The sequence below is a fragment of the Brachyistius frenatus genome, unplaced genomic scaffold (genome assembly GCF_029030835.1).
Source record: "Brachyistius frenatus isolate BFR_SWC_R1_liver_20210118 unplaced genomic scaffold, ASM2903083v1 Contig_53, whole genome shotgun sequence".
Taxonomy (NCBI): Eukaryota; Metazoa; Chordata; class Actinopteri; family Embiotocidae; genus Brachyistius; species Brachyistius frenatus.
In genome coordinates this window covers 1,357,872-1,381,873 of record NW_027210652.1, presented here as the reverse complement: position 1 = coordinate 1,381,873, position 24,002 = coordinate 1,357,872, and the positions used below count along the sequence as shown (strand labels likewise).

Here is a 24,002-nt window from a genome sequence, read left to right as displayed (position 1 = left end):
AACGTGGAAAACAACGTTTGTTTGTAGTTAAGAAATAAAGTTTTGTGGTGAAAAATAACTAAATACATTTAGTCAATGACACAATGCTCAGGCCGTCCGTGTCAAATAAAGCTTTTAATCTCCTGCAGTTTAACTTAATTCAATTCAATTCAATTTTATTTATACAGCGCCAAATCACAACATAGGTTATTTCATGGCACAGTTTCAGTTTAGCAACTTTTATTTGGTATTTGAATTTCAAACAATGTACAATAACTAAGTTAAACTGATAAAGCACAGCTTTACTCCATCGGCCATAAACTGGACCCTTCAAAAGCTTTTATACAAACTGTATGACAGCGTAAGATCCAAAAAATATCAAAATGCACAAAGACATCGAAAGCATTAATTCTTAAGGCACACTGTCGTTTAAGTTAACCACATTTATCATCTGTAACTCATGTATTCCTTCTGTAATAACAATCAGCCTTGTAAGTACATGTCATTTGTAACAAAATACAAAAGTATGAGTAATATCACAGAAAACAAAACAAAAAATCCCATTTGACAGCAAGACACAAACATACCGTACATCAAAAGAAATGGCACTGTTATGTACACACACATGCTGTGACTCAGTACACAGGTGTGGGCCCTTCATTGTGCGTCTTCAGCACATTGAGCAGACTCTGTGGCATGAAATACGGCCGCTCTGATGATCCGTCGTTGCGCTCCAGGTCCTCCACTGTGACACGGACAGAGACAGTTGAGTAACAACACTTTTTTTTTCCTGCAGCATGTCAACACTGAACTAGTGATTTAATTTGATCGTATTTATGCATTATCTGTCTGAGGGATCATGACGATTAAAGTGGGAAAAGGGGGAGATAAGAAGTACATTTATGTTACAGAAGATGCTTTAATTTGTCTGAATTTTGTTTTCCTTTTATATCTGCAAATACCAGCCCAATTTGAGATTACTCAACGCCTTAAAAAACAAAAAGCTCCACCAGGGCTACAGAGGACATTATAAAACTGTTGTCAAAGACATCCTTCATGATAAGTTGATTTAATTTGTAAAATTGTTGGAGAAAACTTTGACATGAAAACTCACCTGCTTCCAAACAACCTTGAGAGTCGCGTGTTTACCCATAACAGAACTACCACCATTAAATACAATCACCTTTAATTAGAGATTTACATCCAATAAACATGGAATGTCATCAGTAGTTTTAGTGAAAAAAAAAACAAATCTACTTTCCACAATTAGACAAAGGAGAATAAAAAGTTACAAAAAGCATCCAGAGACTTACTTAGATTGTTAGTTGCGAGCATTCAGAAGGCCAAAGTCAATATACCATGCAGCACTTAAGAGAGAGAGAGAGAAAGAGAGACAAGGAGGAGGAGAGGGAGAGGGAGAGGGAGGTGGCGGGGGCGGGTGGGGGTGGGGGTCCGTCCAGAGTCTGAGAGGTCATGACGGCTGCATCATTCATGGCGACACAATCACAGCACTTACAGTACGCCAATCCGAAATACCAAGGCAAGTAGGTGGCAATACAATATGTGGGATCCTGTCTTGTGTTCGGATCTCTACGAGACTGAAGCCCAAAAAATACATAATAGTCGGTACACTACTGTATACACACAAGTTCCATAGGAAAACACCAAAACAAAAAACAGATCCATTATCCATACAGTATCTATCAAATATGTCTGTAACGTTTTGGCGTCAGCTGGTATTATTGTAAACAGTGAAGGAGATTCACCATCGGTTGACATGTTGTGACTGTAAACATGGTGCTTGAGTGGGTCTGTAGTGCATCCGGTCAACAGGATTAAGACAATAAATATTAGTGACAGTAATCAGGCACAGGTTCAACACTCACAATGTTTTCTACAGATCTTCACGATATAAAAAAAACCAACACTGTTCTAAGACCAACACGAGAGAGCGTTTTTTTTCTTTTTTTTTCTCCAAGCTACAGAGATGCACTGGGCTTTTTGACCTGCTTCGACCTTCACGTCGACCTTTCTCCGACCTCGCTCCGCTTCACATTGCAAGGCGATCTGAAATGTTAGCTTGTCGTATGCCGTACATTGAACAGGTCCATGTCACAAAGTTGTAGATACACATCTTTCATTCGTTATGCTGTATGAGGTTTACGGAGCCTCACTTGATTTAAAACATCTACTCCTGCGGTGCAGTCGGAGGGTTATCTTCCTTTTTCTCGGCCTTTTCATCTCTCTCCTCTTTCTCTGCCTCCACGGCTGCAGCCGACGCCTCCTCCATCTTTTCCTCCGTTTTCAACTCCTGCTTTTCTTCTGCCTCCTTCACCTCCGGTTCTTCTTTCTTTTCGGTCTCCTCGGCCCGACCGACACTCGGCTCCTCCGTCTTCTCCGTCTTCTCCTCTTTCGGCTCTTCGGCATCCGTCTTGTTCTGCAGAGGCTTCTCCTCGTCGTTGTCCTGCTTCACCACCACCTGCTGTTTCAGCTGGATCTCTCCGTCCTCCTGCTGCTGAAGAGGCGTCTCCTCCTCGAGTTTCACCTCGTCCACTTGTTTGTCGGCGTCCACCGGCTCGACGCCGTCGCGATCTTCCTCCGGCCTCTTCGTCTCGGAGAGGATCTCGTGCAGCTCGGGGGACATGAAGTAGGGCCTCTCGGAGGAGCCGTCATTTCTCTCCAAGTCTTCGCCTTTTGAGCATGGGGAGGGGGGGGGGGGTCGTCGTATTTTTGATTCGGGTTAATGGAAAATCAAGGGGAAAACATAACAGAGAGGGAATGTGTGGAAATAAAAGTGAAGTGAAATTAATGGGAGAAACGAGACAAAAGAGAATAAGAGTCAGAAACACGGCAGGAAGAAGAAGAAACCAGCAGCTCGGCTGCAGACACTTTCATGGCAGCTCGTAAACAGGAAGAAGGGAGGAGACCCGGCTGTCTACTGAATGAAAAATTACTCACAGAAGCAGAGGAAAAGTGTGTCCACACACATGGCGTACACGCTGAAGAAGCCATGGGCGATGAGGTAGGATCCCACTACCACTGTCTACGAGGACAAAGGCACATATGTCATCAAATGCTCACAGGTGAGCTCAAAGCTGAGGATCAAATCACATAAATATAACTGTTCCCACCAGTATTGGCACCCAGTAGTAGTTGAGAGATGGTGCAGCCTCCTCGATAGCTTTGATTCTCCCAGAGAAGAAGAAAAAAGAGAAAATCCCTAAACAAAGGAAAAAACAAAAGTGAATTAGTGGATTTAAACTTGGAAGCCAGACAGTGTTCAGATCTATAAATAAAAAACCTCCCTTACCAACAATTCCAACAATAAGGAGCTTCCCAAGAAACAGCAGGAAGTCAGTCACTTTGTCTAAAACAGCCACCCTGGGATGAAATGGGGACAGAGCAGAATATGAGAGTGCATCAAGTTAAAGTGGGCTAAAAATAGTTGTGTATCAGCTAAAAACTAATATAGTCAATAAATGTCTCTTCATAAGGAAATCCTACCTGACAATGTTCCTCATAAGAAGGAAGAAGGCATCTTGAGCCGAGGAACAGAAGCTTTTTCCATAGATTGCAATCTGAGGAAAAAAAAGGAAAAAAGAGAAAGACAATTGAACCTCTTTTAAAGCTGACAAGACAGAACATGTGGCAAGTTGTCAATATCCAGTTACGAGCACTCACCATGATGTAAGCATTTCTGTTCAGGAACTTGATGCATTTCTCCAGACACCAGAAGCAGCACTTCATGCACCTCAGCAGGAATTTTGCAAACTTGTTCTGAGCGCCTGAAGGACAGAAGCAGGAAGGAAGATTAGAGAACCGGGATTCACAGTTTTACACGTATACAACCACAATCTTCGATAAAGCAATAAATACTCCTGACATAAGGACCGTAATCTTCATGTTCAGTTATTTTGTTCCTTCCTTTTAAACCCGACAAAAAACAACAACACGAGTTTCACGTGCAAAAACTCAGTTCATATGTGAAACGTGTTTTTCTTATGGGAAATGTGGATTCGGAAAGTTTTTTTTAGTGAAGTTCATGAAAACTTTTTCACAAATGTTCCCATGTTATCATATGTGGCAACATGGGGTAAACATGTGTCATACATGTGATCACATGTGTCTCGTGGAAAATTTGGGAAACAAACATGTTTTTTTCTACAAGGGAAAGAGTTGGGTTCACAAAATATTAAGAACATCTCTTAGTATATAACCCACCACAGTTTAACAGCAACACAAACTACAGTCTCCAAAATGACCATTCAAATAAATCAACACATCCAATTCAATACAAATTTTACATAATAATCCTTATGAAGGATTATAGTGAATTATGAATTCTTATTCATCTGTCAGTAGTTTTAATGTTGTGGCTAATCGGTGTATATTATAATGATAAACAGTCAACACCCAGGTGCATTTAGTTCAAGCATGACATCATCTGACCTTTTAACTTGTGATCCAGGTACTCCAGGAGGACCCTGATGACCTGGACCAGAGACAGGATCAGAGAGCCAAACGCCAGGGAGCCGGTGTGGTATCTGTTTGGGAGGAGGAAACAGACTGTGAGCATCACACACTCACTGCCCGGTCACACGGGTGGAGCGACCCCCCCCGCTGACTGGAGATAATAACCCTCTTCCTTCAAAATCCTGCCAGCTTTGTGCACCTGCTGCAATAAACTGCACAATCTACTACATATAGTAGCAGAGAATATTCCATTCATTGTACAATAAAGTCCAGTTACACACACACATATAAAGAATCTGTATTAAAAGTCTGTTGTCCAACCTGAGTGCCCGTCCCAGAGAGGAGAAAACGGGGTAGGCCGGGATGTCCTCGGGCTTCTTGAAGGCCCAGTAATACGAGGCGAAGGCCCCCGACAGAGTGACCTGGCCCATGGCCGTCACGAAGTTGGCGCACCAGAAGAAGAGGAAGACGTTGTAGAACTGGAACAAGATGAGGTATTTGTGGTAGATCGTCTCACCGCCGTAGAAGGCGAACAGACACTCTGCGTCCGGACACTCAGCTAAAACATTGGAGGTGTTGAATGTCTGCAGAGAGACGGAGGAAAAGGGACAAACTGTGAGATCACTGGAGATTTAGTTTTCACACGTTGATCTGTGATGATGTCCAAATAAAACGCAACACAGTTAAACTCTCTTTATGGGTTTCTTCCCCTTAAAGCATCAAATATTTTAATTTGTCACCTAAAACACATCTTTAGAGAGTTCATTTCATGCGACGGTGACATTTTGAGACATACCTTTGGGTTGCAGATGTTTCGTGAGAAATTACAGATGGAGTTGTTGAACACTTTGTACACCTGCTCATTAGATGTGGACAAAAAGCTGGTCGGAGCGGTCAAGGAGACGACAAGTGGAGGAGGTCTTTGAAAAGGTCACAAAATGCTCCACCTGCTACAGTGAGTGTGTTACATTTTCACATATCTTATTTTCATATCCTGGTTTGTGTCTCATCCTGACTTTGATCAGGATACTTTATTTATTGTATTTACAGTTAAAGATGGTCATTCATATCCCTGTTTACATGATCTTTAATTTCTCACTTCTCTTCTTTGATCATTTCAGAAAAATGAAAGGATACACAGCAGTGATGGCCCAGTAGGCGATCACCACAGCCAGGAGGGTGAAGGTGAGCAGTGGGTAGAGCAACGCTGACATGATGTGGCCGACAGCTCTGAGAAAGAAAAACAGCCATCGTGGACATCATGTGAACAAGTTGAGATATAAAAGTTTAGGTTTCTCTCTCTTACAGTGATGTTCAAGTTGAATCCCGACCGATACTCGACTTTTCGAGAAAGATACCGACGTTAGAGAGCAAAAGACATTTTGGCTGTAAAACCAAAACAATGTGCTAAAGGACTCTAAAACGCTTCATAGATTTGAGGGATAAAGTAATATTCTGGAATAAACGAGCGGGCCAGACTGACTTGCTGGCCTCTTTGATGAGGGCGATGGCAATCAGGATCCTCTTCCTGAGGAAGATGAGGAGCAGGATGATGACGACCTCCACGATAATCAGGATGACCACTGCATGACAGTGAACGCAGCACATTAACAGGATCCATCAACACCTCACACAGAGTCACATATCACGGGGGGAAAGTGCAGTTTGTGCTTACTGAAGGCCAGCCAGGTCTGTTTGACCTGCAGGTAGACGGAGAAGTCCGTCTGCAGGCCCAGATCACGGATGGTGACGTCGGCGCCGGGCTGTTTATTCAGACTGGCATACTCGAAGTAGCAGTGGACAACACCTGAAAGGAGTCCCGTTTATTGACACGTCAATGAAAGCGGAGGAGACTGCGGCTTCGTCGTCGTCGGAAGCTGTAAGGACTTTACCATATCCGATGACGAGGATGACCAGAATAATCATGATCCAGATCATGATGCCAGCCAGGAACCGCAGCAGGACGATGAAGAGCATGCTGACGAGCATGGCTATCACCAGACCGCTGGGGAGGACGGACGCACCAAACATGTTATAGAGCAGCGATTAGACAGTCCAGCATCACATCTGACAGTCCACTAGCAGACAGCAGTGTGACACACGTCACGCCGGACTTTCACCCCAGAAACTCAAGTTCGAGTCCAAAAAAAGAAGAAGTGATGTTGACTCCTTTAAATAAATCTTTTTTTCTAGCCAAGCAGTTTTGTCTTTCTAGACGTGACCACGTGGTTTCTCACACCCAAGGAAAGAGAAACTGGGACACCGACGCGCCGTCTTCTGACTGGTGTGTTACCCGGTTTGGTGTGATACCAAGTTGGATCAGATGATTGATGTCACGCATTTTTTCTGGTTTCACATCATCAGTTAGTTAAACTCAGCTTTAAACATTCAGATGCTTTTTCAGATACCACATAAAAACATTTTAAGCCATCCTAACTATGTGTGTCCAAACCAGTTAAAAGAGTCAACTTTGAACCAAGTTTGAACCAGTTAATTGTTGTCTAGTGTTGTACTTGAGGTGTCATATTCATCACTCGATCTGTCGCTGAAACAGTCGAGCAGACTTACAGCAATATCCAGTGCCAAGACTGAGTGTAGTCCTCGAAGATTCTCATGGCGACCTGACGACCTTCGACAACCACATTAGACTTCCTGCAACAACAAGAAAAGAGGTTCAAAACAATCATCATAACATTGGTAGATATTATGTGGAGCCTCGATACTCTTTCGGAGAAGTTACAATTGGTAATATGTAACTGAACACATTAAAAACTAAAAGATATATACAGAGGTTAAAACTGCATATAACAGTGTTTTACACTATTTTAACCTCCTTGAGTTTGTTTTTTGTCTTTTTTACTTTTTCATTGTGGTTGTGTGATAACTAAGAAGCCTGTACAGCTGCTGGCTGAGACAATAACTGGTGGCTGAACCAGCTGTTTCCTCCTGATTTACCTTTAGCCAGGAGACATTTTTTAAAATCATATATTACACTGAATACTGCTGCAGCATCACTGTGTGACCTCTTGTAACAGTAACTAAAGAATTTACTTCGTTTATTAGTTGTCTGACAAACTTTTTGTCAGTAAATCAAGAAAACAAGTTTAACTGTTACCAACTGAAATAATTAGCATACATAAATTTATGTGCGTAAATAAAAACAGAATCTGTTTTCAATGTTAACTGAATGGAATTACAACAGAAATGTTTAATTTGGAACTTGTCATGGATCAAAAAAACATTTCCAACTCATTCTGGTAATAATTTATACCATGCTTGAAATTAACTTGACAAATGCCATTTGACTTGAACCAGCCCTGGGATGCTGCAGCTGTAACACTACACCGTAACAGGAAGTACACCTCATAACTCATAACAAACAGAGAGCAATGCACACTGCTGCAGTGGGAGGACGCCGGCAGAAGAGAAACGCTGACATAAAGATCCTTCAAGGTGAAAACAAACAGAGCAAAGTCATCAGGCTGCAACAAACATACATCCGCCTACAGAGCCGAGTCCTTTATAGAGCCAAAAGTCACTGTGGTGAGATCGGAGGAGGATGCCTTGTGCATGATGTGTGACATCTCAACAGCACTTCCTGAAGGGCTGAAAGTCAGGATAACTTTTTATAAATCTATTCAAGACAAATATCCACTTTTAAACTGCTTGTCGTCACACCTGCAGGTATTTTGTTGACAATGATAATCAACCAATTCATAAAACTAGCAACGCAAAAAATGAATTTCCCATCATACATTTTATAAAAATGTTGATTTATCTAAATAATTTCTCACATTTAATGAGATTGTTTTTTTTGTGATTTACAGAATTATGAATATGTGAAACGATTTCCGGCTGTTTAATGTAAATGACTCACTTCGATGCCTCCAGCAGATCGGTGGCATTGACACTGACGCCCATCCCGCCGTCCAATGTGGTCTCGTTGTCCACCACCACCATGCCGCCTTTCATCGTCTCCAGGGCAGGAAGGCAGCGGCGTGTGACTGTGAAAGGGGATGAGTTTTATTAGTTTCAGGGTTGTACAGAAAGAACAGATCAACAGACACAGAAAAATGAAGTGAGTTCGGGGAATCGGGGTCTCACTTACAGGCTTTACTGGGGATCAGCATCGCAGGACACAAGCCCTCCCGCAGGATCTCAGGAGGACTCTGAAATCACGTAAAACCACCTTGAATGAAGGTTTCCATCAAATTGTACATTTCACACGTATAGAACGTAAATAATATAAATATTTGAATGTTTACCAATTTGGCAAAGTCCACTCCGTCCTTGCAGTACTTGCTGTAGTATTCATGGTCCTCTGTGTTGCCTAACTTGGCTTTCACCAACGTCAGATGCCGTCCGGGACAGCTCTCCACACACAACTGGACACATGATCACATACAGTCCTGACAGTTAACTCGGTGGTTTGAATGGGCAGAAATAATCACAGGACGACTGTGGATGTTGTTTTTCCGACCTGCGTGGTGGGACACTGGAACTCCAGCAGCACCAGAGGACTGGCACACTTCAGGATGTTGAAGTAGAACAGAAAAGGTTTCTTCCTGTTGTGTGACAGTGAAAACGAAGCTATTATCACTCCTGTATTGTACCGTGCGGTTGTTCATGTCGTCGGGTGACTTACGCCAGAGGTGTCCCGGCCTGTCCGCAGAACTGCCCCCGACTGTCTGTGGGATAAATCACTTTTCTGGGGTCACCCTGAGACCACGCTGCAGAAAGAAGAAGAAAAAAACAAAAACCATGATATTAAAATCACACTCCAACAGTCTCTTAATGACGGAGGCATGAAATAGAAAATGTACAGGCCGGGAAAGCAGACAGACAAAGTGCTCTGTCTGAAATATGTAAACAGTTTCCAACCTTGAGAACACACACTCGGTGTTGTACCAGAGTTATACTCAGTGAAAGCCCACGGAAAATAAATCTTCAGTTCACCAAAAGGATTTTAGGTGATTACTGAGTGTGTTTCTGAATTTCTTTTACGCAGTTTTTTCCAGTAAATGTACAGTGTATCTTCTTTATTGATCGGCATTTTTATTTATTATTTATGTTGTATATTATTAATCTATAAGGAATAAATATTGTAACTAGTGTCTATAACATACGCACATGTCGATGTCCGCGATGTACTACACGGTGACTGAACCCACCTGGCTTCATTTTTTTAAAGAAATGAAAGTGAAGAAACGACCATATTTGGAGGAGAGGGAGGAGCGAGGGGCGGATCTGACCGAGAACCGAGGACACTCTGCCCGCCCACCTTTACCAGAAACCTGACTGCACCCCAGGCGTGTCAATCAAACCAGGCACGCCCCCTTTCTTTGAGGTCTACTATCCAATTATCTTAAGGATTATTTTCAGAAGGAACATTGACCCCAAGTAATGTATTTAGCTTGTAACACCATAATGAGTTGTGGAAAAAAAAATGTTAACCTAGTGGCTCTCTGTGGTATTACACTTGCACGGTGGCTTTTACTTTTTCGACCCAAAGACTGCGTCCAGTTTTAGGTAAAGCCTTCATCTTAGGGAACATAAAGTATAAAGTATGTTTTTTGGAAACACGTTGGTAACTGATGACAAACTCAGACATCATCCTGATTACAGCAAATATGTACAGAGATTAATTCATGTACTAATTCTAAATGCATAAATAAAAGATAGTATAGATGTTGTAGTGACTTAGGATCAATCTTACCAAGGATACCCACAGAAAAGTAGCCCAACAAGGCCAAGATGAAGAAAATACAGCAGAGGATGTCTGTGCAGCCCCTGAGAGAGGAGGAGAGACAACATGTTGTTATCAGTGTCTGCTAGTTACTGCAGGAGGCAACAACCAAGCAGCGATTAAAACAGACGTCTCACCTGTTATGGATCGGACCTTTGAAGTTCGGGTCAAACTTCCTGGCCTCCCCTGGAGGACAAACAGACACAACATACTGGATTATGCCTCAGGATATAAAAAAAACCTGTGGTTTCATTTTAATGACTCTTTCAGCTGATCGAGAACCACTTGTGATTGAAAACACCTGAACCAAAAGTGCTGAAATCAATGTCACAATATTAAGGAATATTTTTTTATAATACTGACAAACACAATATGGTCAAATTATAAAACCATCAAACTAATTTTAGTGTTGCTTATTATAGCAGATAAACAGTTTTTTGTTTTGTTTTAATTTGGAGAACTGAATTTTGATAGAGGGATAAAATAGTATGTTTGTAACATCATAACATACCCACACTTCAAGTTAATATTAAATAATAAGTAATAATTTTTTGGCCTTGCTGTTGACCAGTAAATAAAATATTTCGGAAACTCTACATACTTTAAAATGTCACTGTTCAATAGTCAATGAATCAATTTGCAGAAAAAACAATAAATAACTGGCAACCTTTTTCAAAAAATAAACAAACAAACAAAAATATGCCACATTCCTGAGCTGCTGTTTCTCAATTGGGAATATTTTGTATTGTTTAAAATGATAATAAATGGAGTATCTTTGAGTTTTGGACCTTTGATTGTACAAAACAAGCAACTTATTGGGCGTTTCTGACATTTTATAGACCAAATGATTCGTCACTTTCGAAAGTGACAATAACAGTAAGCTGGACCCCTTTTGTAAATAGAGTAAGGACAGATATATATAAAGAAGCTTTTGGGCTATAAGGTGCCAAGTCAGGCATATAAATGTTTATACACGATTGGAACGAACTATCAAAAGGTACTAACATTAAAAGCAAAACATCCTGTTCAAAAGTCAGCTGTCTGGTGTTGTCGGGGTACAGCAATGTATGACCACAACATCTGTTTGATGGGATAATTTCCTCTTTCTACAGTCAGCACATTTCATATACATCTTTACATAATGTTATTTGCTTCCAGTCCTTTTGCAGATCATTTAAAATAAAACATATTTTAACAGTAGTGTACAACAATACCAAGAAGGTAGTACGTGTGAGCACTTCAGTGTGCATACCGAAGAGTGACTTCATTTATTGACAAAGACTTTCTTCCCAACAAAAAGGATTCTTCTGCCTGACTGTCGTGCCTAGCAACCCACAAAATGGCTCCCCGGTGACGGGTGGGAACTCCCTGTGGACGTCACAGTCTTTAAAATATGAACTCAGCTGGGTGAAGAATTCATCACAATCTCCTCGACTTACTAAACATCCTCTTGCGAAACAACAAGACGCCAGAACCAGCACACATCCTGTCTTATTGCTGTGAGCGTCGGCCACACCCTTCACAACCACTCATCATGTTCAACTGCTCTGTGCACACGAGTCCGGCTCCATGGTGTAACTGCAGGGTGTTTATAGACTAGATGTCTGCTCATACGCACACACACACACACACACACACACACACACACACACACACACACACACACACACACACACACACACACACACACACACACACACACACACACACACACACACACACACACACACACACACACACACACACACACACACGTATATTCTGCCCACAGTGCAGACACAAATGAAAGGCTTCACTTTACAGAGGTACAATGTGACGACAGCAGTCCATTAAGCATCATAATTAATTAACCGTGAGCAACTGAGAGCCATGTGACCAGCTTGATTCAAATCAAACAAGATTATTATTATTTATCATAAATAAATAAAAAATTACCTATTTTTTCAAATTTTACCATTCTGTCGTCGTTTCTTTCTCGGTCTGTGTTGCGTTCGGTTTTATAGATTCCTCTCAGTTTGCTGCGTGTTGCGTATTTTAAGTCTCCTTCCTGCACGAGGTTCTGCCACCTACCCCGACCTCTAACTTCCTCCTTTCTGGTGTTATTTAAAAGCTCTCGTTGGTCCTTCCGGGGTTCCTCAACGCAATCACAGCGGCACTGACGGGGGAGTAAAGAGAGGATCTCAAAATGAACAGACAGAGAGGAACTGCTGTTGCCAAAATTAACTAAAGACTAAAAATGTGAAGGTTTGATCCGTGTCACAGGAGGCAGAGTTTGTTCTCTGAAATTAAAACAGTCTTTAACTGCAGCATCATAACAGTTATTACAGGCTTCAACTCAAGCAACTGAATCATTATGAAGCTGAACTCTCACCTCCAAAAGATATCTCAACCACAACAGGGCACTGAACTCAACGCTTTAAGAAATAAAGAAAACGCGTTTTAACCTGTATAAGATTAATTGCCTCTCGATGTTTCCTTCACTTCCTGTTTCGACTTTAAACCACGTTTTCCAGCTTGTTACGGCATTTCGACAGCACACCCCCTCCAAGTGCTTTCACTTTGAACAATGGACAAAGATTTCTGAAAATGTTTTCATGCATTGTTAGGACAATGATTTGTTTATGATGCGGCGTGCGTGTCTGACACATGTACATCTGAGATAAGACCATCCTACGCGCTCTCCGGTGGCACATGACCACCTCCGAGTCACAGGGTGCCATAGTATGAAATACAATACCAAGTATTGACCACATCTATCACATAGAGCGAGCCATTTCTGGTAACTCTTGAGAATCTGTATTGTTAGCGCCCAACAGACTTGGAGTTTTGAGAACATTTTGAGAAAAGCTCTTGTTTGCTTTCTTATTGAGAGTACAAGAACATCAACGCTGCTGTGATATTTCTGTGTTAAATTTGGAGATACGACCAAGAGATGGGTAGTTTAAGTTTTTTTTTTTTTTTTTTGGTATCTACTCTCAGCAAGAACTTAAATAAATGTACGACTGTCTTGTTCATTTTCTATCAATATCACAGTATCAGCCTAGTTAAAGTTTAATGATACACATACGCCTGGCAAAGATGAGCCACTCATTGGTGTTCGGCTTTGCAACAAAATCCCTGAAGTTGATGTCAAAAGATGCTCACTGAAACGCAGATATTAGAGTTGAAGTGCCTCATAATAAACATTTAGAGCCACTAACTCGCCACTGAAGTGCCATTAAACCGCAGCAGAAGATAACGTCAATAGAAGAGCGCCCGTCGAACATGAAAAGGAGGAAGAAACACGTGGAAATATTGACGCAAATAAGACTTTTCTTTCAGTTTCTTCTAGCTGTTTTTATACAGTTGAATTGAAGCAATTATGTTCATGTTTATGCTCAAATAATTGTGATCAGGCGATTATGTAATAATTGTGACATGTCCATTGTGTTTAGGAATTGGGACATTTTACAGCTGAAATATTTCCTCATCGGTGTTCTACGATGGACAACTTACGTAATAAAATAACCAGTTTCAAAATAAATCACCACATATTAGTCTGTGGTGTTTCTGTGGAAGAAAACTGGTGAATAACTGTAATGTATGAAAAATGAAAGGTTGACTTTGAAAAGAAATGAAATGTTTAAAAGGAAATGTCTATGATATAAATTTGTTTATATAGTTTCGTGTCATATAGCTCTCGTAAAGACAACTATAGTATAAATGTGCACCATGAAAGAAGAGCTGCATCAAATAACTCGACTGCAGTTGGAAACATTTTTACTGATTGCATTTCCATTAAAACTGTGAAAAGGTTTGCTGGTGTCTCCCTGCCGTCATTTTACGTGTCCATTTCCTCTTCCTCTCCAGAGAAGAGGGTAAACACTGAGAGATTTTCCACCAGCCTTTCATTTGTGGCACCATCTGTGAATACGAGATGGAGCTCCATTAGGAGGAGAAACCGGCTGCTCTTTGCCATAAAACAATCTCTGATTGTCCCTGAAAAGCAATCCAGCAGATTTGTTCTCATTGTTGTTGTGTACGAGCTGCCAAATATTTTGTAAATGCTCTTGTTGTTTTTTATGTAATTGGCCAATTTAATATGGTAGTAGTTCACTGGTGTCTACCATGTAGATACTTTAAGTTTTTTTAATTTTATTTTTAAAGGTGCAAATGTTGCAGACGTATTCTTCCTGATTGGAGTATCTCGGGTTCCTGCAGCTCATTAAACACCTCTTCAGAGCCCAGAGGATGAAAAAACCCACAGGGCCTTCCAGAGTCTCTGTTCTGGTCCATAAGGAGTTAAAAACATCTGCCATGAGTATCCAACCTATACTCATGAGTATTTAGTGGAACCTTAAAATATTCTTTTAAATAAATGACTGAAATGTAAATGCTAAAACTGGAGTAAGTGTGTGTGTGTGTGTGTGTGTGTGTGTGTGTGTGTGTGTGTGTGTGTGTGTGTGTGTGTGTGTGTGTGTGTGTGTGTGTGTGTGTTAAAGGTAGTGATGATGTCATGACTGATGTGATTCACTAATGGGCCCTGCAGGGTTATTAGATGAATCTTTTTCCCTGCCTACTTTAATGGGTTAGCAGCCACTGTGGTTGTGCACGTTTGTGTGCACATGCACCGACTGTACATGCAATGAGATAGCGTGACTATATTTAGTCTCCTGCGCTATTCTTCCTGACGATCTCATCTTTCCAATAGGCGCGTTTAGATGAGGATGATTAATTGATTAACTGTGATTATGGTACAGAACAGAAGTGTGTATTTCTGCTCCGCTGCTGTTACAACTTCAACAAAACTCCCCTTTTACAGACACTAATGAGGTCATTGGCCTCCATACTCTTTAAAGTCAACAAGAAAACACATTAAAGTCACTTTTTAAAAGGGCTAAATAAAACTTCACAGCCGCTGGCTCACATCTCTGTCCTCCTCAGTGGCTGCTCGGCTGATGAAAGCAACGGTTTGTCTGATTTCCCCCCAAACCAGCAGCTAAAAGTCCAAATCAGTGATCATGATGAATCATTCAGCTGCGGTGTCTGACATGCAACGTATGTGACGATGCATCCGAGCATGTGCCAGCTTAATATCGACCGGGAGCTTTCTGACTGCGTCTGCTGAGTCGGAAGAGCAGACGAGGTTGAACACGGTCCAGGTGGTCCAGGTGAAGCAAGGCAGCATTGGCGGTTGTCTTCCCTGTGAAATACCAGCACGAAGCCCGCGGCCACCAAATGACCACCCTCTCATGTACCGACCGACGCTGACGCGGGGTATTAAAGCAAGAATAACACTGGTTATAAAAACTTCATGACTCAACAGTCCATACGAACAACAACCCGGCTCAGACACAAGAAGACGACGCCAGGCTGCTGTGGGCTGCCTGCTTAGTGGGGGGGGGGGGGGGGGGCACATCATTATCAGCAGTGAGTCATTGGTTTGACTTATACAGGAAATACATTTTCCACATTATGTGCATGCAAAGAAAATCCATTTGACAAAGACAATTAACATTTGTGAAGCCCATGTGTTTCTGTGTTTGTGAGGAGGCATTTGCATCTGTGAATGAAAGGACCACATGTCAACACACAAACACACCAAGGGGGGGGGGGGGGCAATAAATCAAATATACCATCCATGCATATTGGGCTCTCTTCCATCTTTCTGGCCTGTTTTTTTTGTTTTTGTTTTCCTTGAGTACAAAATGACCTAAATATGAAATATATTCTAAGTCAATCAAAACAAGGCTCATTTTGAGCAATCTAATTGTCTTTATCAGCCCGTTTAATTAGGTTAATTAATAACTAGGTTAAGTTTTGGTTTAATTTGGAGATGTATTTCGTCGGTAACATAAGGCTACAACTAAGAAAACACAACCACCCGTTCACAGCGTGTGGTCTTCATTCACTTAGTCTGGTCAAATAAATGATGAAAAACAACTTAATAGACATGTTCAGATATTAAAGATGATGACATCATGTGGAAAAGCAAGCCGGTCTGCGGAGGAAGAAGAGGACGCCTCCTGATCTGCATGAGGCCATGAGGTCCACACCCATCTTTCCGTTGCAGTCATTGTTTCGATTTCTTCGATCGTTTGGAGAAAAATAAAATCTCGGGGCAGAAAAGCAGAAGCACGAAGGCGCTCTTACCGTATTTGGGGTCCGGGTTTTTCTCCTCCAGCTCCATCGTCGCTCACTGCTCGGCTCGTCGCAGCTGATCAGACTTCAGACAGGACAGTTACCATGGAAATGTCGAGGCGGAAAAGAAACGTCAATAACTAGTGACCAACCGCTCCAGTGAGGGGGGAGGGGAGGGGAGGGGGGGAGGGGGGGGGGGGGGGGAGGGAGACCATCCCATATCCAGCCGGAGCACGGCGCATTCCAGCCTAACGGAAAGGCGGAGGGAGCCAATGGGAGAGCGCGGGCCTGGTGACTGACAGCCGCCGCAGCCAATCAGAGCGCGCCTGAGCGGGGCGCGATGGAATGTGAAGATAAGTGTGTTTCTGACATTCAAGAAGTTTAAAGTGACAAATTAGTTTAACGATGATCACTAAACCTGAGAGGGATTTATTTTTGATTTATCTAACATTTAAAACTTTACTTCACATTTAGACTTTTACTTAGAATGGGCTACTTGTATGCTATGCAGGATATCTTGTAAACTAGACTAACTGCCTAAGTTATAAAAAACTAACTAAAGTAGCCTAAAGACTGCTTCTATCAACGGACTCGGGGAAAACAATTGGGGACAATAATTTGAGATACAACACTACTTAGATAGCTAGCGAGATAGATAGATAGACAAAGAGAATAAAATAAGACAGATAAAAAAAAAAACATTTTTTTTTTTTAAAACGTAAGACCAATGGATAAATACACACACATACTCAGTGGTGGAAAAATATTCAGATCATTTACTTAAGTAAAAGTACCAATACAGCAATGTACAAAATACTGCAATAAAAGTCCTGCAAGCAAAACCCTACTTGAACTAAAGTTAGTTGGCTATAGGGAGCAAAATGCACACAGGTGTTTTTTCTCTCCACTTTTTCTGTAACTTTTAACTTTTGTTGAGATGTTGGATCATTTGAACATTTATTGAAATGAAAACATGTAAGACATTTAGAAAAAAAAAAAATCACTATTTGATGCACATCTGAAACGTGGAACTGACTAAACAGTGATTTTTACAAGACAGCATATAGTACTGCTAATCTCACTCAAGTAAAGGGTTCTTCTTCCACCACTGATTGTCTGGTTTACCCTCAGAAAAAACACTTTTACTGTTAAACTCCTGACATGAGACTAAAGCTGATACAACACTCGAGCAGTTTACAGATACGCATATTAATCTGGAAGCATATTTTCAAGATACATTTCATGGGCCTAAATGGCAAAATTGCTGACCTAAGATTTACTTTTGCGTTGCTCCACACCGCTCATATTCTTCATATTCATTCTGCGATGTACACAACACAAAGTTGACGACATTCCTGCAAAGATAAAATCATCCTGTAAAGAAAAACTTTCGGGAGAGACTGCATTAGTTTATTATAACTCAATCAACTGGAGCCTTTGGCCACAAAAGTGTTATTTCAGTTTGGCTGATGAAGAAATGAATAATTTAAAAGTATTAAATGTTATCAGGTTTCTCATAAGAAAACCATGAGAGCGCGTTTGTTAACTATTGACCGTCTGTCAGTCAAACAAAACAGCTAAATAAGCTTTCTGATATTGGTTTTTTTTTTTCTTGATAAAATCTGCATATTTAATTGATTTTAGTTGGGTTTCTTGAAAACAGGAAAACACACCAGGGATAGCTGCCATCACAAAGAAGCCAATCTGATCTTTTGTTTTTAAAATCGATGGGGCTATTAGGTTATTTGAAAATATAAATTGCCTTTTGTGGCCATTTTCACATTAGCAAATACAATATATGGCCATTAGCAGTGCTTGTTTGAAACTTTTTTTCATTTTAATGACTGAATTTCTGATTCTTGTGGTTTCTTTGCTTTCTATCCTTCTTTAAAACAGTCATGATTCAAAATGTCTTGTTGTTGTTGTACTTCTCGTCCTCTCCTGTCAGCTGTCCACGGATGTAATGTCACTTATAACCCTTTGGTGCAGACCAGACATTCTTCATGCCTCCTTATCTTACCGGCCAATGAGCTGCGAGCCGACACCCTCCACACCGCCCTGCTCAAACATCCACCCTGATGCGCCATGTTTAGTGTGGAAACGTGGAACAAAAACTGCAGTCTGCAGACTTCCTGTAACTTCAAATACTTTTATCCACGTGGGACACGAGCAGACTCAAACATCCCCAACAGGAAAACTCCCCAAGTTCATTTCACGTCAGTGTTTTACAGCTGCTGAACAAATCAAAAAAGTTGGTTGCATAACTGTTCAGGAGTTACACAACTTCTGAGTCGCGAGTCACTCCAGTGCGTTTTTGCCTCACTAGCGATGGCGGAGAGGATCTCCCACATCTGACGTGACTGTCTCCGTGACGTGTCTCCGTGACGTGACGTGTCTCCGTGACGTGTCTCCGTGACGTGTCACCGGCAGGGATATTACCTAAGCTGCTTTTATGGCTCAAATCACCGCTGAACAAGTCACCGGATCATCAGATAAACCCACCGAGAGGAAAAAAGGTAGAGTACAGATACATGATTCATGTTGTGGGGACAAGTCTGATCTGGAGCTGGCATGCAGAGCTGAAAAAACTCAAAACTCAAAGGACAGTTTGTTCTGAATGTGTGAAACTTTTTAAACAGGCTTGATTGCTGAAGAAAAAAAAAACAACAACATTCAAAATTGTATTTAAAAGTAATTTAGTCCTGCATGGTTTACTGGACTATTACGACACTGTACTCTATTAATAATATTGAAATGTGTATTATATTTTGACCCTTGTCTCTAAAACTAACTCTTGAACTGCTCACAATCGGTTTATACCTGTTAAAGATCTTCTTTTCGTCCTTGTTCAGGAAACACATGGCTCTCCGAGGCGCCGTCTCACGTCTGCTCTCCAACAGCCAGAAATGTGCTGCTGTCAGTGTGTGCAGAGCTCAGGGCACAGCTGCTGCTGCAGCACCGACAGGTACATCGGAAACGATCTAAAGCTTCGGTGTCACAGTCTGGAGGGAAATATCGAAGAGGCCTGTTGTGGGAAACACACAAAAAAAGGTCAAAATTTGTGTTACATGATGTGTAAATTTACTTTCAATTTGCTTCCCTCAGATGCTGAAGAAGTCAAACAGCCGGCAAAAGCGCGTAAGTGAAGTTTTTAATGAGCTGTGTGCAGATTCCTTTCACTTCATGTGGCCGTGACATAACCTGCGTGTGCGTGTGCGTGTGTGTGTGTGTGTGTCTTTTGTTGTTGTGACCCTCAGCCAAAGTGGCATTCAACTGGAGGGATGCTCTGAATCTGGACGGTCAGCTGACCGAGGAGGAGATCATGATCCGGGACTCCTTCCGGGACTACTGCCAGCAAAAACTCGTGCCCCGCATCCTGATGGCCAACAGAAATGAACGTAAGCTAAACAGGGGTTACCACGTACGGGATTACACTACCGTGTGTAGATTATAATACAGTTTCATGTTTGCAGCTATCAAATGTGTATAAAAAAGAAATGTGATGGGTCCTTTTCTTGTTTTCCCGACATTCACCGGGCTTCAGATTTCCACCGTGAGATTGTGTCCGAGATGGGAGAGCTGGGCGTCCTAGGACCAACTATTAAAGGTAAACAAAAACTAAACTACACTACAATTCAACAGGTGCTGCTTTTACGTCACCGGTTCGCTCTGCTTCGTGTTCCCGCTGCGGGGTTCGGCTGCGCCGGCACCAGCTACGTGGCGTACGGTCTGATCGCCAGGGAGGTGGAGAGGGTGGACAGCGGCTATCGCTCCGTCATGAGCGTCCAGTCTTCGCTGGTCATGCACCCGATCAACGCTTACGGCACAGACGCCCAGAAGGAGAAGTACCTGCCCCGGCTTGGTAAGTGTACAAATTTGAACGCGACACTTCAAACGGCAAAGCGACAGGCTCGAGATGAATTTAGTTTTGAATCCCCGCCGTGTGTGTGTGTGTGTGTGTGTGTGTGTGTGTGTGTGTGTGTGTGTGTGTGTGTGTGTGTGTGTGTGTGTGTGTGTGTGTGTGTGTGTGTGTTGGTTCTGCAGCTCGTGGAGAAATCCTGGGCTGCTTCGGCTTGTCGGAGCCGAACCACGGCAGCGATCCCAGCGGCATGGAGACGAAGGCCGAGTACAACCCGTCCAGTAGCACCTTCAGCATCAGTGGAGCCAAGACCTGGTGAGCACACCGGCATGACGGAAGAAACAGTCACCTTCCTGAGGGAGTGTTTTCTCAAAGCTTTGCAGCTTAAAAATGGGACAAATACTGTTCTAAGGTTGTGAAGCAAAGCGCTGGATGATGACTTTGATGGTACTGACCTCCATGTTAAAGTCATGTAATTTAGCATTTCAAATTTACACTCTTGTTTGTCTGCTGCTGAGGAGTTTAATTATAGTGTGAGGTCAATCATTTTAAGACCAATAACACGGTAAAATACAGATGCAGTAGCTTACGCAAGTTAAAAAGAAAAAAACACTCTTTCCTCTTGGGTTAAATAAATGTGACATTTTGTACCTTCATGTTTGGCTCTCCTTCCTCCTCCAGGATCACTAACTCCCCCGTGGCGGACATCGCGGGGTGCGGGGTTTCATCCTGGAGCGCGGCATGAAGGGTCTCTCCACCCCCAAGACTGAGGGCAAGTTCTCCCTGCGTTCGTCCGCCACCGGCATGATCCTGATGGACGACGTGGAAGTTCCCCAGGAGAACCTGCTGCCCAACGTCTCGGGTCTCGCTGTAAGAGGCGCCAACAAAACCTAATTTAACGCCACTTTGATGTTGCAGCATGAATCCCTAATTCCTTTTGTTGCTCTCCTCTGTTGACCAGGGTCCCTTCGGCTGTCTGAACAACGCCCGGTACGGCATCGCCTGGGGAGCTCTGGGCGCCGCCGAATTCTGCTTCCACGCCGCCCGACAGTACACTCTGGACCGGTCGGTTTACAGCAGCGTGAACTCCACCGTTTCCATACTGTTTTTCTCCTTGTGATATTCACACCTTTTATTTATTTTTTTACCCTCCAATCAGAATCCAGTTCGGTGTGCCGCTGGCCAGGAACCAGCTGATGCAGAAGAAGATGGCCGACATGCTGACAGAGATCACCATCGGCCTGCAGTCGTGTGTGGCGCTCGGAAGACTTATAGACCAGAAGAAGTGAGCGCTCGCTTTCATTCGGCCTCTTTTCTAAGGTTTCTCTACGACAGGAGAAAAAACAAACCCTTTGTTTGTATTCTCGTCCTTTTAGAGCGGCACCGGACATGATCTCCATGATGAAGAGGAACAGCTGTGGAAAGGCGCTGGATATCGCCAGACAGGCCGGAGACATGCTGGGAGGAAACGGCATCGCAGACGAGTACCACATCATCCGTCACGTCATGAACCTGGAGGCCGTCAACACCTACGAGGGTAGGGAACAGTCACGAGCACGACCGGTGACAGTTGGGTTATGAAAAAGGCGTCAAACTTTAGGAGCAGTTACATCCATCCACCACCAGAGGTCAGCAATGGACAGATTACCTCGTTTCCTTTTTGCTGATTGAAGCCCGTGTCACCGAGAACGCATCTTGTGATGCAGAAATCTTCACTCAGTTCCTTTAAAATATTTAAAGAAATAGGTTTTCTCAACGCTAGAGAGAAGTTTTGCAATGTTTTTTATGAACAAAGTATTTCTACGTGCGTAAACAACTTGTATATGTTTTTCTTTTTCTTTACAGGAACTCATGATATTCATGCTTTGATCCTGGGCAGAGCCATCACTGGACTCGAGTCTTTCACTGTTGAAAAGTAAAATGTTTTCCACCATCATCCTTCTGGAAAAAGGACGTAACGTGAAACAGTACTGTGCTTCTTGTTCATGCAAAAATGATGAGTAAAATCACGAGTTGGGATAAATCACAAATCCCTCATTATATTTATGTTTTCACACTATGGAGGGAAGCCATCTATTACTGCCTTTGTTTGATATATGTAGTGGTAAAAAAAAGTATTGGGTCCAACTGACTTATGACATTTGTATAGTTCAAAAAAACTGTACTTAACTCTCCATATAGAGTGTGTTAAGTGTAAAATGTGTGGCATTAAGAGTGATATATATTTTGTGATAACTTGTAAATAAATGTCTTTTGAATGAGTGGGAAGATGTAGATGAAGTGCTGTATGTGTCAGACCTTGTAACACTGTGTACCCAAACTCAATTCTCATTTAAGATTGCGACCATGTTATGTTGGTCAGAATGAAGAATCCCGTGTTGATGCTGATGAATCAAAAGTTTGGTGAAATACAAAGTGTGAACGAGATGACAAACGATTCAGTGTTTCTGTTCCTGTTTGTTATAAATGTATTTATTGAATCAGCTCATGCTGAAGCTGAATAATTCAGCTTTCGTTTTTGTGTTCTTGTGAACTACCGCCCCAAAACCAAAGACAGCCAACTGCGTGGAATAACAAGAAGAAATCACAAGGAGTAAAAGTCAAGTCTCGTCTGAATTTTCCAGTTTTATAATCAACAAATGAACGAGTTCAGAACAGAGTCGACCTCCCGGTGTGACCAGTTCGTTTATTGCTCCGGTGCCTCGCTGACGGTCAGACCCTCTCTGAGACACGCCAGCGCCCGGCTGGCCTCCAGGAGCTCGTGGTTGAGCTTCGTGCAGCTGTCGAGCACCTGCGACAGCTCCTGCAGCTTCACCTGCATCTCATCGCTGTTCTCCTCATAAACCGTGTACATGTGTCCCTTCATCTGCTGGCACATCTCTGTCACCTGAAACAATAACCCGGTCGTCCCATTCAGGGACGAGAGCAGGAGACGCATTGAAAACAGCGCCGAGACGTAAAATCAACTTCTTTTTTTTTACTTTCAGTCAAAAAAAAGGTTTTGCCACCTTCTCCACTAACTTCTCCTGAAAGCCGTCCATCTCCTCCTGGTCTCTGGAGCGGCTGTGGTTAATGTTTTCCACCAGTTCCTGGACTCTTCTGCTGATGTCGTCGATGCTTGAGCTGCAAAGCAAAGAAGACGTCGACGTTAAAGCAGCTTCGGTTGGGCTGAAACCGTCCGTGCGGCCGATGAAACGTCCTCCGCCGTGTCTTCGAGGGACGTTCTGTGATTCTGGACCTGTTGTGCAGCTCTTGGCTCTCATTCATGCTCATGTTCGAGGACTTCTCCCGTGACGAATCACCGTCCACGTCTTCGGTCTGTACGGTCGAGAACAATGAAAGAAAACGTGTGAATTTTTTTACCACAATCGGAGACGCAGAACGTCACGCCGCCACATCGTTCTAACTCGGTTTTGCATTTTGTTTAGTTTTATTCTGACGTTACCGCCGTCTGAGAGTCTCCGTGGTCTTTCTTGGGAGTGGACTGGGACGCGGAGGGAAGGTCCTCGAAGGAGAAATCCATGTTGATACCGAAAGGAATAAATCTGAGCTGAAAAAAAAAAAAAAAAAAAAAAACAAAAGTCACACCTGTTTAGTAACGTTTAACATTTTGTGCCACAACAGTTTAAATTCAACAGCATGTGCATGATTTTATTTTTTCTGTCCTCTGACCTCTGTGTGTCTCTCTGTGGGCGGAGCTTAACCTGCTGCACTTATACATAAATATAAAATAGTGAAGTTGATAAACTAAGTCGTGTTTTATGTTTTATAACTTTAATTTACAAGTTTAAAATAATATATTTTAAATATTAAAAATTGTAATCT

General features: G+C 42.4%; 3 protein-coding genes and 1 long non-coding RNA gene across 6 annotated transcripts; 1 reads left to right on the top strand and 3 right to left on the bottom strand.

Moving 5' to 3' along the window:
* Positions 1-95: 95 nt before the first annotated feature.
* On the bottom strand, positions 96-16,464 carry slc44a2 (solute carrier family 44 member 2 (CTL2 blood group)). 3 transcript variants are annotated; one of them, XM_069704914.1, is made up of 22 exons: positions 16,331-16,464; positions 10,336-10,384; positions 10,169-10,242; positions 9,098-9,182; positions 8,933-9,017; positions 8,718-8,837; positions 8,561-8,621; positions 8,330-8,456; positions 7,021-7,104; positions 6,345-6,457; positions 6,128-6,259; positions 5,936-6,035; positions 5,590-5,682; positions 5,249-5,333; positions 4,774-5,036; positions 4,429-4,523; positions 3,661-3,764; positions 3,484-3,557; positions 3,290-3,360; positions 3,111-3,199; positions 2,938-3,022; positions 96-724 (listed from the first exon to the last, which is right to left on the bottom strand). In XM_069704914.1, the coding sequence occupies exons 1-22, from the start codon at positions 16,365-16,367 to the stop codon at positions 615-617; spliced, it is 2,136 nt and encodes a 711-aa protein (XP_069561015.1). In that variant the 5' UTR covers positions 16,368-16,464; the 3' UTR covers positions 96-614. The 3 variants fall into 3 exon arrangements, with proteins under 3 accessions (XP_069561015.1, XP_069561013.1, XP_069561014.1); XM_069704912.1 differs by lacking the exon at positions 96-724 and adding an exon at positions 1,149-2,670 and having other exon boundaries at positions 16,331-16,463; XM_069704913.1 differs by lacking the exons at positions 96-724; positions 16,331-16,464 and adding exons at positions 1,149-2,670; positions 12,134-12,230.
* Positions 16,465-17,069: 605 nt separating this feature from the next.
* Positions 17,070-18,785, bottom strand: LOC138624587 (uncharacterized). The gene is made up of 2 exons (XR_011311163.1): positions 18,710-18,785; positions 17,070-18,678 (listed from the first exon to the last, which is right to left on the bottom strand). It is a non-coding gene; the product is annotated as an uncharacterized lncRNA (long non-coding RNA).
* On the top strand, positions 18,737-22,753 carry LOC138624585 (glutaryl-CoA dehydrogenase, mitochondrial-like). Its single transcript, XM_069704899.1, is given in 13 exon segments — positions 18,737-18,834; positions 19,171-19,283; positions 19,424-19,456; positions 19,576-19,716; positions 19,863-19,926; positions 20,011-20,180; positions 20,363-20,492; positions 20,859-20,887; positions 20,890-21,047; positions 21,139-21,242; positions 21,337-21,462; positions 21,554-21,714; positions 22,023-22,753. Coding segments are annotated over 12 exon segments (1,296 nt in total). The 5' UTR covers positions 18,737-18,834; positions 19,171-19,177; the 3' UTR covers positions 22,097-22,753.
* On the bottom strand, positions 22,722-23,716 carry syce2 (synaptonemal complex central element protein 2). The gene is made up of 4 exons (XM_069704900.1): positions 23,623-23,716; positions 23,416-23,495; positions 23,186-23,300; positions 22,722-23,064 (listed from the first exon to the last, which is right to left on the bottom strand). The coding sequence occupies exons 1-4, from the start codon at positions 23,698-23,700 to the stop codon at positions 22,864-22,866; spliced, it is 474 nt and encodes a 157-aa protein (XP_069561001.1). The 5' UTR covers positions 23,701-23,716; the 3' UTR covers positions 22,722-22,863.
* Between the last annotated feature and the right edge of the window lie 286 nt (positions 23,717-24,002).

What these genes read in the sequence shown, in the direction of transcription:
- slc44a2 (XM_069704912.1), bottom strand. Translation starts at nt 16,367, where the DNA reads ATGGAGCTGGAGGAGAAAAACCCGGACCCCAAATACG. An exon ending in TCCAGTGTCCCACCACGCAG is followed by an intron (nt 8,838 to 8,932) that starts GTCGGAAAAACA and finishes TCATGTGTCCAG; the next exon opens with TTGTGTGTGGAGAGCTGTCC. An exon ending in CCTGGATCACAAGTTAAAAG is followed by an intron (nt 3,765 to 4,428) that starts GTCAGATGATGT and finishes TCTGTCCTTCAG; the next exon opens with GCGCTCAGAACAAGTTTGCA.
- syce2 (XM_069704900.1), bottom strand. Translation starts at nt 23,700, where the DNA reads ATGGATTTCTCCTTCGAGGACCTTCCCTCCGCGTCCCAGTCCACTCCC. An exon ending in ACGGAGACTCTCAGACGGCG is followed by an intron (nt 23,496 to 23,622) that starts GTAACGTCAGAA and finishes TCGACCGTACAG; the next exon opens with ACCGAAGACGTGGACGGTGA. An exon ending in AGCCAAGAGCTGCACAACAG is followed by an intron (nt 23,301 to 23,415) that starts GTCCAGAATCAC and finishes TTTGCTTTGCAG; the next exon opens with CTCAAGCATCGACGACATCA.